The following is a 15,159-nucleotide window of genomic DNA, read 5'->3' on the forward strand; positions in this document are numbered from 1 at the left end:
CTAAACTCTCAAGAGGGCACAGAGTAAATTGAGAGAGTGATGGAAAACAACGCTTTCCACAATTAGTCATATATTTGTAGTAGAAATACGAGAAATACTCTGCTGCTTATTATTACCCTGCCAAAGAGACACTTAAGGTGATTTCCCGTAATAACTCAAAAATCTTCTGTCTCGCTCTCCAGCCTGAACTCACTCTGCCTCTTATTATTTCCCCCCCTCAGCTACGCCTGCAACAGTTAGCCAAATGACATTCTTCTCATGATGTAAGGGTGATAATGTCAAGTAGGTGTTGAGAGCTGTATGTGTGTGTCACTCTGCTTAATGGCAGCAGCCAAGTCTGCCATTTATTCTCTGTTGCCCTGCCAGCCAGTTGAATGCATCGCAGTTTTGGTGGACGTGACAAAGCTTGACATCCTGCGCGGTGCTGCAGGTGATACGGCCACTCCTGAACTCTGAGTTGATATCGACTGAAGCAACAGCAGCTCATATCTCCCCAACAGCTATACCATTAATAGGCTCGTGAGTAAAAATTAAGACAAGCTATTACAGTATGGAGCGAGGCTAAAATGTCCTCAGGTGCTGTGTAATTGAGTTAATGTGGAAAGAAAATTACAGGCCGCTCCCAGCAGAAGTGAAGGCCAAAAGGACCGGTAGTTGTGGCAAACTGTAGTTCCCATGAGACTGTGAGGCTGTATCCTGCCGTGAGCAAGCAGCTACATGGCGTTGTCAATATGTCTCAGGATGCTGGCTGCTACACAGCTGTAAATTGTTGACAGATATACAAGCAAACACATCAGTGGGCAGTGAGGCGGCAGACAGCAGCTGAATGACCCTGTTCTTAATAAGAGAACAATTATGTTTGTGCAGAGCTGGCTGTCTGCAAAAAGTAAAACTTCATTCTGGCAAACATCACACATATTAAATGTTCTCAGCAATTATTAGATGTGTTTTTTGGAAGAAACCCACTTACGAGTCAGAGGAAGAAGATACATTAAAACCTACAGTAGATGTTAGTGTTTCATTACTTTAATTTGTCCTTCGATTGACATTGGCTGATGCTAATTAGAGTTATTTTCTGTGGATTCTGTCCAGCTGGAGTCTAAAAGCAGAGGGGTATTTAAATCTCTTCCTGACACTGAGCCAATGTAGTGTCTCCCCTGAGGCCTCTGCTCTATCTACAGGAGTGAAGAGGACAGGATATCTCCAACCACAGCGGAGCTTTACTGTTAATGCACAGAAGCTGATGAGAAAGGTCACCTGGGAAGGAAGGTGGCCGCTGGGGAGATGCGATTCTCTACTCCATCTGATGAGAGCCGTAGTCTCTGAACAAATATAACGCACCCTGTCGAGGAGGTTCTCCCATGACAGTTTAAATAACAGTCCGGCAGCCTGTTGCTCGTACCAAAACGTCAACAGACCCATTATTTCTTCCAAAGTAACCTTTCGGCATCCCGCACTTAGCCGTCACACATTTGTACATCTTCCCGACGTCAGCACTCCTGACACCAGATGTTTGAGGTCGGAGGAGTGATCAGTCATCACTCCAGCCGAGGGTACAAATTAGTCAGTGTGAGGTTTTGACTCCAGGGAAAGTGAGCGCCACTTGCAGAAAGAAAAAGAAATAGACGTACAGATGCAGAGACACTCAGCATCAGGTTATGAGGGATTGGTCTTATAGTGGCTTTTTCATGGAGTCTTAAGAGACGCAACTTTGAATGGGTTCACGGCCTAGTCAATACTGTAACCTCAAGCTGGAGGGGAGGGTCTGCCATGTCCTGGGTTTTTACTGCCTGCTGGTCTGATGGGTAATAAACTGCTTTTTACAAGCAGTCTTTAATTGAATGAAAAGGCCTCCAGGTAGCCATAAATCTTAATTATTCATTTATGACAAAAGGAGTCTGTCTGGCACATGAACCTTGCTCGACAGATGTGCGTGTGTTTTGGTTGTAAATAATCACGTTAACTCCTTAAGCTAAGCCCATTGTGTAGTTGTGTTGTGTTTAATGAGACCGTATTAAGCCATAACAGACATGCTGGGAGTAGGTTGCTTCACTGTCATTTAGCTGTCATTCAATTAAAGTTGCACTTGTCCTACCAATACTTTAATTACACCCTTAATAATTGTTTTCACATTTTTGGTGGAGCGAGAATATTGAGGCTGATATCTTTATGTGATGACAGGCACTGGAAATTGGACATGGATACAAATTGCACCAGTCTCTCCACACACAAACACCCATACCATGAATGCATGTGACTCAGCCCTGTATCCTTAGGCAAATACAATTGACTTTGACTTGGATTAGATTTTATAATGCCACCCACATAATACATCTGGAGCAGCAGAGACCTCTTTGTCTTAGTTGATGTCACCAGCATCGAGCTGATGTGGTGGGCAGAGGGGAACTGTAGGCCTGCATGCATATGCACAAGCTTCACAAATTGCTCCTCAATAGCATTACAGTTGAGTCCTCTTCCCTCACTCCCACTCTGCCTTTTTTCTGCACCGCTCTCTCTCTCTCTCTCTCCACTTTCTTGGTTTTCTTAACATCCTAAAAGCGCATGTGTTCCCACTCATGTCACTGCACTTAAGCTGTGTCAAGTGGAAGAGTATGTGTGTATTAGTGTTTGTAATGTTGAGCACATGACATTGTACCATTTTCCTTTTTTAAAAAAAGGCTAAAAGATATCTCACAATGCAGATGGTAAACGTGAAGCAACAATGAATCTGTATATTGGTGCACAGAGGAGGAGAAAGTGATGGAAAGTGAACATCGAGGGGGTGTAGGATGTCAGAGGAGCCAGGCACATTTTTTAGCACAGCTCACAAGACTTGCATCATAATTTTGGACCTCGATAGATAACCATCCTTAAGCTGTAGCTTTTCATACGCTTGAGGGTTGCGGGCAGCTGGCTGAAAAACAAAGTGAAAGAATTGGGATCTTTGAAGGTCTTACAATTCGGTTGTTCCCAACCACTTAAATTCAAAAAGTAAACAGTTTAAAGAACGGATTTGACGGTGTGTTTATGTGCTGTACTGTACAGATGTGAGATGTTCTTACAAGTTAAAAGGCTTCGATTGGCTCTGACATCATCCAAATCTTTTTGTACTTGTAAATCATCCAACCTCCATCCCCCCGCAGGAATTATTTTCTCCCATTTAGACCGGTATAGACCCTTCACCTTTACTGGCCCTGTCGGATATTATAGTGATTACATATATCACGGAGATAAGCTGGTTTTAAATAAATGAACACTATTAAAATTACATTTCTTGGTTTTCTTATGTTAAAAAGAAAAAAATATTTGAAAAGAAAAGAATCCCACAAATGTTCCTTAAAATCTTGAGATGTATAACAACAGTAGTTAAGGGGGATAGGGCTCATTGCATGATCACTAATGTGTTGCAAAGTAGGAGACTCCAGGGAAAAGAGTGTTTTTTGTGAGCAGCCGTTTTATTGCATACCCTAACCTTGCTCACAACAAATAAAAAAAGTCTACATGGGCAATTTAATGCCCCTCAACCTGGAATAATGTTAGTCATGGCTGACTTGGTTTACAGCTTTGGAGCTCATTACTGAGAGACACTAGTCTACCTCTGGAGTATCAACAGCCACCATGTGGACTCAAGTCAATAAAGTCAAGGGCATCGGTGGGACCGGTGAGTAATGGGTTGTTTTTAACTGAGAGGAAGCCATAACGTCTTGAAGCTCTGGGGCCACTAAACGGGAGGAGCTCATTTAGCTTGATCAGGTTTCTGAAATATATAACAGCAATTTGTCCCAGTGTGACACCCAGGAGGACCGCAAGTGGGAAGACGAATACTGGAGTTAAAGAAGAGAAAGTGAAGCCATGAGCTACAACTCTAAGAGACAATAATCAGTGATTATTTTTCAGAATCTTTTTATTAATCATGAGGGATCCGGCACAGGTTACTTAAATGTAATAAGCTGGTGAGCAGCACTAATATACTAAAATAATATCCAAGAATGTAGAGTTTTGAATTATTGTTTAAGATCTGGGTCGGAGAAAATATACTCATCTATTGATATATGACTGTAATCCATTATTAATTTGTGTTGGATGCCAGGCAGGAGCACTCAAATAAATATTGGAAAACAAGTATGAGGCGGCAGGGGGAGAGTGTCCTTGGTAATGTGTCGAGTCCTTCTTGTGGCTTGCATATGAAAGTCATCCATTTCAATCTGGCTATTTAATTCAGTCTTTCTGAGGCAGAGCTCAGGGAGAAAACTATAGCAGAGACACTGATAGATTAGGAGATATGTCGAGACCATGCATACTGTAGGATGACCTGATCACATACATCAGGAGAGTGAGATGTAACCAAAATGTTATCTTGAATAAACATTGAATAAAAGGAGATGATATTTATACATCTTCCACTGAGATCACCACAGTCAAGAAAGTTAGTTCAAAATCAATTTGCTGTTTCTATTTTCTGGAAACTAGGGCTGCACATTGTATACAGAAACATATTAATATCACACTTTTTTTGTAGGCTGAAGGTATTTTATGAAAAGGATAATTTGAAGAACAATAGGTGTTTTAGAGAAGTATCAAACAGTCCCTCTTTAATGTGATAAGATGAAAGATACTCAGTTATAACACATTAATTATTCTAAATGCAGAATGTCACGTTCACAGTATTTTACAGCTGCAGTTACAACACAGAAGTGAAGATATTCAGTCTTTTCACTGAGCGTCTCACTGCCAGCCGTAAGCTGGTTGTTTTTCACATACACTCCAGAGTATTTACCATTTGCATACAGTTGATAAGGGTATTTCAGTGTGTTTTATTAATGTGGGCATTATATGTGTTGACACTTACATAATTACAAAAAAAACCCAAAGGGTATATAAGCTATATTAAGTCTCATAAATATATATCATGAAATGTATGCAAAAGTCACATAGGAATATAAGTGTGTTGGAAAATAATATCATCTTTTGTATTCAGGTTACTTTTAACACAGTATACTGTATTTATGTATCTGTTGTATGGCAGTTGGAAAAATACCACCCTTGAATTTGTACTACATAAAAGAAAATTTCACAGCTTCAGTTCACTTCCACCCCAGAGCCCAAATCTTGTTGGCTTTTATGAGTGATTCACCCCTTCAGTGCCGGAGGTGTTAATAAGATGATGGTGCCATTATAGGGGGCGCCAGGCATGTGTCACATGACGTCTTGCTGGTCCCACTCTAGCCCGCCTGTCACTGGGCTGAGATGGATCTTATCCCTCTTCTGAGAGCAGACAGATCGTGGGTGGCGGTGCTCTTACTCCTGCTGGGAAACAGCCTTTGTGACGGCCCAGCAGTGCAGCTGAGCCGCGGGGAGCATGCCGGGACAGAGCACCGGCAGAACTGCCTGCTGCCTACAGGGGCAAGAGACTCTCACCACAGGTGCTCTCCACCTGTCAGCATTTCACTAGTTGCTCTACACATCTCTGTGATTTGCAGCACATGGGGCTTTACTGGCCATTGTGGCCTTGGTTTTTAAAGTAGTTAAAGAACGATAGTAAAATGCTGTCTGTCACTTACCAATGGACTACCGATTGAGCAGATTGCATAGATTTAATATTAATACGATCAAAGTATCAAGGCATGCAAGAGCTTTATCGATAAAGTGATTGGTTTGCCATATCTTCTTGATACATTTGCTTTTGACCTTGGCTGCCAACTGGCTTGAGAGAGTTAATAAATCACAGGGAACATTGAGTTGTCTTTGTTGTTTCTCAAAATTAACTTTACAAAGTAATGGAGCATTAAAGGGGGGTGACGAGCACTGAAAACCAAGCAGTATTGAGAGTTCCTTGCCAAACTCAAAGAACACCAACCTGAAAAAAAGTTTCTTTTATTGCAAATATATATACGTTTTATATACAGTGAGTTTAATAAGGAATAAAGACAACTGAACGTTACCCAAATCGGGTACATTTTTATACTAAATATAATAGAAACTAATGGCTTTTTTGGAAAATAGAGAAAACAATATTAATCAATCTGAGGTGTATTGTGCTTTCAAATTGGAAAACTTATAACGATCAACTATCAAAAATAGCTGTGTTAAATAAACGCACAAGGGGTTCTTGATATGAAATAATATTATCAAGGCAAAATAGAACTGATAAACGGAAAATCTACTCTTTCCGTTAAATAGACCCCACGGAAGTGTATTTACTACTGTCTATAACCACACATTCACAAAATAAACAAAGACAGGTTTTTATACTTTATTCAATTATATTGACAGTTTTCCAGCCAAGCAAAACACAAACAAAAATCAACAAAAAGTCAGCTCGTCGATAAACCGAAATTGTCTTTACTGCCTAATCCAGGCCACTATACAGTAGTTCATTGACAAAAAAAAGGCTGTTGCTCCTGCGCCCGTCGGCAGCAAAAAACTGTTTTGTAGGCCTATGTAGGCTATAATCCACAAAAAAGGAAAACCCGATGATCGGCTTGGCACAAAGGAGCGATTTCACCCTGTGTTGGAGACGTGCTTCCAGGTCGGTCGATGCAATATCCACATTCAGTTACTTTCAGTCACTTCCCCGTTGCATTTTAACATATGTATACATGCTGAGGAAACTTAAATATCCCGCTGAATACCCGGATTCACCACACACACAGACTTCCTCCTCCCGTGAGAGCCAACCCCTGGCGTCCCGGTGACGCGCCCACTAAAAAGTCTCTGGGCGCGCCGCGACAGGTGAGTATGCAGATGAGGCTTGCAGTCCCACACCCTCAAACCGTACATAACGGTGGACATTAACTACTGCAGTTGCGAGGACAATATACATGTATCATAGTTCATTTCATTTTTCATTTCACTACAGAAGAAACACCTTAAATCAATGTGCGGCCGTCACAAACCTTTCACTGAAAATCTATTGAGCCTAACAATGTGATTATACAAGTCGATGAAAAATACAGTTCTTAAATTGCCCCACAATCTTAAACCAATTAAACTTTATATATTATAGAAAATGAAGCACAATTCTGAAACTGTAGAATAGTTAGGAATATCTTCTGACATCTTCAGAGAGCTGCAATGTTTTTTAGGGGTTGGAAATCATAAACAAATACCAAAGCCCAATGGTACATTTGTTTAAATAGCTGTGAGAATATTTCACAATGATGTCTGCATGACTGAGAGGACTGTCAATCATCTGTCATACATCCTACTGGAAATGAAGTGCTGTCTGGCTTTGCAACAAAAAGTAAAAGAGCTAAAACATGTTAAACCAAAGCTCATCCTTTGAGCTCACTGTGTGAAATGTCACCTCATCAGTTCATTTGAATACCTGGAACCTCTGTGATTATTCATTTTATCCACTTTCCCGTCTTGAATCAATTTAACGCTCTTTCCACACAAATTATTTGTTTGCGACTGAGCAAGGATATTTAAAATGGCAACCTTCAGATGTATGTGTTGTTTACAGACACACAACCTTTTGTCTGGAGAAATGACTCCAAAACTAAAGCAATAAACTCCAGCGTACTATTGAGCCAGAAGGTAGATGGAAGCAATTTAAAATGCTGATATAACTAGAAGTAGGAAAACATTTTGCTGTTGCACACAGATTTGGCCTCGGAGGGGACAGACTGTAAAGACATCTAAGTGACATCTGAGGATTACCCCAACAACAGCTCAGTGGTTACAAAGAGGGCACAGCCTGAGCTCCAGTACATGGAGGGGCACTTTGAAGTGGTGATAAGGCTGTGAGCTTTGCACCCAGAGCTTCTGAGGCTCTGCCCTCTCCACCTCAGTCGGAGCATAAAGATGTGGTGTGGCAGCTTTGCTGACTGGACACTGCTCCAGTTCCGCCTGTCCAATTAGCAATTTCTTCTTACCCCTGAGGACTGGTCCCTTTCTGCTTGGCTTAGCTCGCTGCATGTGTGCCATATCACCTACATGTGCTGTCAGTCTGTGTCACCACAGCACTGCCTGTTGGACTAAATGCACAAAAAGCATGCCATGTCCATGCTAAAGACTACGTTTCTGCCCCTTTTTTTACCCCTATACGTCCATCTTTAACCTACGCCTACTTGGTCTTTGTTGTCCTCTTCAGTCAGAGGGTTTATTGCAAGCTCATTTAGACCATCATCGTCACCACTCACCCCAGAGCGTGGTGCCTTTTATTTCTCTTTTATGTGCATATAAAAGAGAGCCACTGAAATCTAAAACAAGTGACTTTCAAGTTCAAGAGTGGTGTGACTTCTAAAGGCTTCTGATCAAAGGGTTCAATAGGTTGTCAGTTTTACTGGATGGTGCCATTTTAGATGTGATTCATCGGCCCATTGCTCAAGTGGAAATTTCCAATGCCCCCTTTGCATACCCCTCGGATAAGAGAGCTTGTTAATATTTTGTACCCGGAACGCTCTTGGTCCATTATAAAGGACTTACTGAAAAAAGAATGCATGTTCTACCCTCCTTTAAGTTTAGGCAGATGCTCAGGTACTCCTGAAAGATTACTACGCCATTTTAGCAATACAAATTGTTAGAGCCAGCAGACCGACAAACAAACAACTAATTTTGGTAGCATTAAAGGGTCTTTTTCAGTAAAAAGTTGCATAGGCTCCACCATTTTGTTTCAATTCTTGTTAAAAAAACAATGTCGAGATCATTTAATGCAAAACTCGAGGCTTAAAAACAATAATCCACAAACAATGAGTGACTTCATGTTGACCATGTCTGTTCATTTTTACAAAAATGTTTATCTTTATTGGAAGAATTTTCATCCCTTACCTAGAAGAATATGGTTAATATTACCACATGATAGATACAGTAGTAGCTCTCCTTTAACAGCATCCAAACACTGTTTCATATATCACCTTACCAAAACATCACCTGCTTGAGTATTTCAAGCGGAAAGTTGTGTTATGTTCAAGGGGAAAGATAAATTGAATTTCCTGAGCGCTGTGATAGCTGTGTGTATTGCGAGCGTCTCTTTCTCTAATGATGCCTCTTTTTCTCCACAGCCACACTGCTGAAGATTTGCATATCTTTCAAATACCTCAACGCATTGATTTCCTTCCTTTTATTCCTCGGCACTGCCGGCACACACTGCCTTTTTGTATAGCTTTTAAAAAGGAAGTTATATTTCCATGAAGTGAGAATCCAGCTGTCCATTTACCGAGTGCGGTGACACGGGTGCTGCGGTTTAATTTGGAGGCTTTTTACTCCCTGCCATGACTGACACACATCATAAAGCATACCACCCTTCAACCCACCCCCCGACCTTCACAAACAGGACGTGGGGCTCGACGTCAGCTGCTGGCGCTCCACCTGCCTCTCTAAGCCCCTCGGAAATCTCAACATCCATCACTGGGACACTCAGCACTGATGCTACTATAGATGCCCTTAGCTGTAGCAGTTCAGCCTTCCTTCCTTAAGACCCATTGCTACTGATGTCCTGCTATCTAATGGACACTATTGACCTCTTTATGAATATACAGTACCAGACCATATAGCCTCTGTCTATTTCTGAACATCTATGTATAGTTATATTCATCATTCAGGAGCTCGCTGTGTTTCATTGACCCTCTCAGGTCCAGGAGGGCATTGCCTTCTAACCATTAGCAGTCTCTTTGAGTTTAGATAAATAACTGGGGGGGTCACTGGTAATGAGCATTACGCCAATTATATCGAAACCTTTACGATCTGAACGAGATCAGTCCTGTCCGCTCGAGTGTTTCACAGTCTGGAGCAGTTGCTGTTGTCAGGAGATAAACTCATGTAGGGGGCGATGTTAAGGATTGTTATCTCTCAGGCAGTACAGAGACTTCTGATAGTAGTTTGAAGCACGCAAGAGTGAAAATGTAGTTGACTTTTGTTTCTTATCGTATGCAATAACATGCATCATCAACAATATACAATTACTGTAAGTGCCAGTTAAAGGTACCGTGTGGAGTTTATTATCCACTAGTAGTGCTATGGAGTTGATGCACACTCCTAATAGTTTGACACTGTTCCAGGTATCTACTGGTGGCAGTCAAAAAGATAAAGAAACACAACAATGTGAGGATTAGGGAAGAGGATGCGTGCTAGCAATTAAACATGCATTTAAAGCAGGTTTTAGAAAACACTGAAGGTAACGTAAAGGCGGGTCTTAAAGGGATATGAACGTATTAATTAACTGAATAGCCAGTAACACATACACAAATGAAATATACAATACTTTTAGTATATGATCATTTCACAGGTCCACCCTGGGCTTCGACTTTAAAGAGCCACTCTTTTTATTTGTGTGTACTGTGTATGCCTATTAATAAACCTTTTGTGTCCATAGAAAAGGTCTTGAATATTATATTTAAACTAAACTACATGAGGAGAATAAACAAGTGCAGAGTTTATATTTTTTAAAGAATTGCACAGTTGAATAAATACCAAGGCAAATGTATCTTGGTTTTACAGAAGCCTCACTTTACCCTCTTTTTTTTGCCACTTTCATACACGTTTCTGTGCAAATTCACAAACTAATGGTTCATTTTTGACAGTCACACTCTGGAAAATATGGTCTCATGGGATTTTAAGGACTATCTAACAGTGGAAGGCTGATCATTATCTTCAAGTCATTAAATTTTCTGTGTGTATTTCTCCTTTCGGACTGCAAGTGGCCACATGTGTGGATTATTGAACATTGCAATACAGTGCTGATCATATTCTTATTTTCCATATCAAAACAACTTCACTCACCACTGTGCTTTCCTTTCTGAGCGAGTCTGTTCCCAGAGGACATGCCGAGTTGGAGAATAAAGCAAAGATCTGATGGAGGAGTGAGATGAAAAGGCCAGTTGTGACAAGCCGAGGAAGGGAAGGAGACAGCAATTGGGAAGAAAACAAACCCAGTTATTGAAAGGAAGGCATGGGTGTTAGTCACTCAGCGCTGTGAAAATGCCTCCTGACTCCCGTTTATCACTGTATATTTAGGAATATGAATTGTTAGAAGGAAATCACAAATTTGAATACATTTGCATCATTCCCGCTTCTCAAATATCAAAGCTCAATGAGGCTTTATATCCTTGTCCTCAAAAGTGAAGGCCTTTGAATTGTTACAACGTGTGAAACGTGAATCGCAAAGTCTAGATCCACTTATTGTATCAGTATCCTAACCAGCGTGTAAACAAACACAGGCGCACAGGTGTGAACTGTCTCTCACACACTTCCTCAGGTGTTAGATGATGTTTTTTTATGACTATCTTTCAAAGCCACCTCTCTCACTCGGCATCTACTGATAGCCATTAATCATGAGCTCTATGGTATTGTCAGCCCAGCCTCCCCTCCTCCACTCCCCTCTCCCTCTCCTCCCTCCCCCCCTTCACTTCCAGCCTGTCAGTTAACAAGCTGTGACACCATGACAGTGATGTGTGTGCAACTGAGCGATGGGTTGCTGCAACCCTTATTGGAAAGGTATTGAAATGCCGCGACTCGGAGGGAGTTGTGATGAGATTGTATTTTTCAGCTTCTTATGATAAAATGTAGAAATGGAAGCTCAGCTTTGTTATTCAATTAGATGTGGAGGAGGGAGCACCTTGTTTTAGGTTGTTCCTCTGACAACATGATTTACTGTGGCTTGCAATCAGCTCTCTAGCAAAAAATCCCATGTTTTTATTTCAGACACGATGAAGAAAAATAACTGTAGCAAAAAAACATAACACTTTTTACTCATGTGTTTGTGTGTGCAGGCTCAGTGTCCCTCAGTGTGTTCCTGGTCTCCCTCGCAGTGACAGTGTGTACTGTTTGGCTGGTGGCTCTTTGTGGCGTCTGTGGTTGGTGTCAACGCAAGCTGGTGAGTTTACACACACACACACACACACACACACACACACACACACACACACACACACACACACACACACACACACACACACACACACACACACACACACACACACACACACACACACGGACACACATTAGCTGCCATCTTAACATGCTTTAATAATCAGAGAACCTTAATAAACATTGTCTGCTGTGAGTGTCCTTGAGAAAGACACTTTGGTGAATTGGAGAAACAACAATGTGTTCAAATATTATGAATAACTGTGCAAATATTGTGTTCTGTATTATTAAACTGAGAATTAAACACCAATTATTCATGAAGACATATAACCACTGGAGAAAGTAAAATACCCTGCATTCAATACTCAAGTCACATTTCTTATACTAGGGTTATACTGTAGCAGCAAAATGTAGTCAAGTGTTTGTAATACAGACAATTAAATCAACTTAAACAATGTGATATATTATTATAGGTGAAGCTACCCGGCAGAAAATGTGGTAGTTGAAATACAATACAAGGCTAACCAACAATAGTGATGCTTTCACAATAGTGATTCACTTAATATTATTATTATCCCTGCAGCAGTCAGACTATAACCACCACGGCTCATGGTAGACCACTTCACACAAGGACTGTAATATGTGCAATAATGCTGCCTGTAAACACTTTGTACAATATACCCTCATGTGCAATGTGCGCTTTCTTTCTTTCAATTTATTTATTTATTATTTACATGACCAGCTACTTATATATTTGTATATGGTCTCTTTAAAAAATATATACTACTGCTTTGTTTTTTTTACCATGGTATACTTCTCTGTGATTCGTTTTTACTTAGTGTTTTATTAATTATAACGTGTGCCTTTCTTTTTATATAATATGTAAGTCTACTTGTTTTACTTTAATCTGCAATGACGTGAATTTAACAACACAGAATGTTGTAATATAGTACATTATTACGTTCCTGTGTCTCACTTAAATAAGATTTTGAATGCTGGACTTTACTAACATGGTATTTAAAACTCTGTTTAACCCTTTGTTAAGTACAGATACTTAAAAGCTCTACTTAAAGGTGGGGTACGTAATTTATTTCAGAAACACTTTTTGTTATATTCCATGGAATGCTCTTAACATCCTGATAGCAATGAATACATTAAATGCTTTGACAATAAATACATAAAAATGTAATCTGTGGAACCCATAGCGCTGTAAAAAGCACGACCAATCATTTTAGCCGGCCCGGCGGAAATAACTGGATGGCCTACCTGCCCGTAGTACGGTACCTATTACATTTTCACAACTACATTACTTTACTGTAAACATCAACAGTTGCATCAGTGTCTACATGACCCCTACAGTTCAGGCTCAAAGTAATGACTCGCTCAGAGACACAGCTCCAACATTAGTAAACTGATGCGAGACCAGTACCAGTCCACTATGTGAGCAGAAACAGAACACAGATCCAGCACAATGACCTCTAATAGAGGGCATGTCATTGTGATAATATGGTATGAAATGTGATTGATTAAAGAGAGGCAACCCCTCATTAGTCTGACAGAGCTGGACGGCCCAGTGCCACTTCACTTGACTGATTTCTTTTAGACTTGCATGCCTTTTAAACTTAATTGATTTCTGAATCATCCTGTGCTTTTTCAACCCAGGAACACAGGTCACATATTTTAAGTGTGATGTTGGCTCGAAACTTGTTTCAGCTCACCATTACGCTGCTGTGAAACTTATTGGTCCACAGATGGCAGGACTTGGCATTGCAGCGGGCGCCTCACACCACATGCCTCTCTACTTTAAGTAATATGCATTGCTTGAATCCCCAGAAGGTGACTGTACTTAGATTACTCTTGGATGCCGTTAGAACGTATACGAACCAGGGAGGAAATGATCTGTGCAGAAATGGGATAGTGTTACAGCACCGTCTTTTTGTTATATTTGATATTCCACTTTGAAGTAAATGGACCAGTGAATGACTCCTGGGTTCCAGCTGTGGATGAAGGTAGTTCTGCAGCCAGCACTTTGGAAAGTGCCCTGCGTCCTCTCCGGAGCACTTCTGTAAATGGATCTTATTTCCATCCTGTGACAGTGTCGCATGGCAAACTCAGAGCAGGGCGGCCTGTGATAGGATGACAATATATCGGCCTTATGAGCCTGGGAAGGCCTCGGTGAACCACTTCCTTGCACCAATGTTGTCGCAATACTGGACTCCTTGATTGTATACAATATCTTGTTGTCGTAGCTCAGTCTGCTGAGACTTTGCTCTGGACCCTGAGGGTTCCTTGATCAAGATTGGATCAGACTGTGTATGCAGTGTGGACGGGTGCTTTGGGACTTGACACAGTGTGCCAGTTCACCTCCTGGGCGATGTGCAGGTGTCCTTGAACCAAATACCAGGGTGGGTTAAATCCAGAGGCTTTATTTCACAGTGTGTGCTACGGTGTACATGTGTGGCAATTAATTTCCATTTCAATCAATTACATGTTCAACAGTATTTTCAATAGCACACAAATAGATTTACAGAAAATGAAGGGCATACATATTTCATATTTTAATTAAAAGAGATTTTTAATAACATAACAGATTAGCGGGCTGGTAGCACAAAACAGCAGAATTTAGTCAACATTAACAATATCTAAAACTTTTATGCATTAATCACAACAATATTCTTCTTGAGGTTGTAAACATGTCCAAAAGCCTCTTATTTTGTCACATATTTGTTGGGTAATAATAAAGTGCTGGTAAAAAACAAATACTGATATAAATATATGATATCCACCCGGGTGAATTAGACGAGTGACAGCAGGCGGACTGCTTGAGTGAGAGGAGGCGGGGCCCTGCAGCGAGAGTGTTAGCTCGCTGTCAGAGAGACAATAGTGCGGAAAATGGGTATTGAAAACCTTTCAGATATTCAGATTGGATATGTAGTGAAAAATCTATATTTTTTGACTGGACTAGTTCACACATGATGTGCTTCTATTGAAATGGAGATGCTGTTCTTGCATGTTTTTATTTCTTATCAGTGCATCTTACCCTGGTTACTTCATGGTGTGTGCTTGCGTTAGTGTGTGTGGTGGCGGGGGGTAACACAGAGCGGCATTAAGATTGTTAAGTATTATTATTTGATGACGCCCTTAGTCTGTGTACTACGGTAGCAGTCGCACTGTTATTCTGTTCTTGTATGAAGGTACGTCCTAATGTGACGTCACTACGTTGACTGTTGTCAGTCTGTGAATAAACTTACCGGAGACATGCTGAAGAGAATACCGAGTCTGATTTACTTATTGTTCATACGCGATTCATGTGCACCCAAGCTTAACAGGTTATGGGCCCAGGCAGAGTTG

General features: G+C 40.8%; 1 protein-coding gene across 3 annotated transcripts in view; it reads left to right on the forward strand.

Annotated features, from left to right (window-relative positions):
- Nucleotides 1–15,159, forward strand: part of syt7a (synaptotagmin VIIa) — an 84,479-nt gene that overhangs the window by 20,213 nt on the left and 49,107 nt on the right. For all 3 annotated transcript variants that reach the window (XM_079684134.1, XM_079684135.1, XM_079684136.1), the window contains exon 2: nt 11,712–11,815. In XM_079684134.1, coding sequence (XP_079540260.1) covers nt 11,712–11,815 — 104 coding nt within the window. The remainder of the gene's footprint in view (nt 1–11,711; nt 11,816–15,159) is intronic.

The sequence above is a fragment of the Notothenia rossii genome (assembly GCF_949606895.1).
Source record: "Notothenia rossii genome assembly, chromosome: 5".
Lineage (NCBI taxonomy): Eukaryota > Metazoa > Chordata > Actinopteri > Perciformes > Nototheniidae > Notothenia > Notothenia rossii.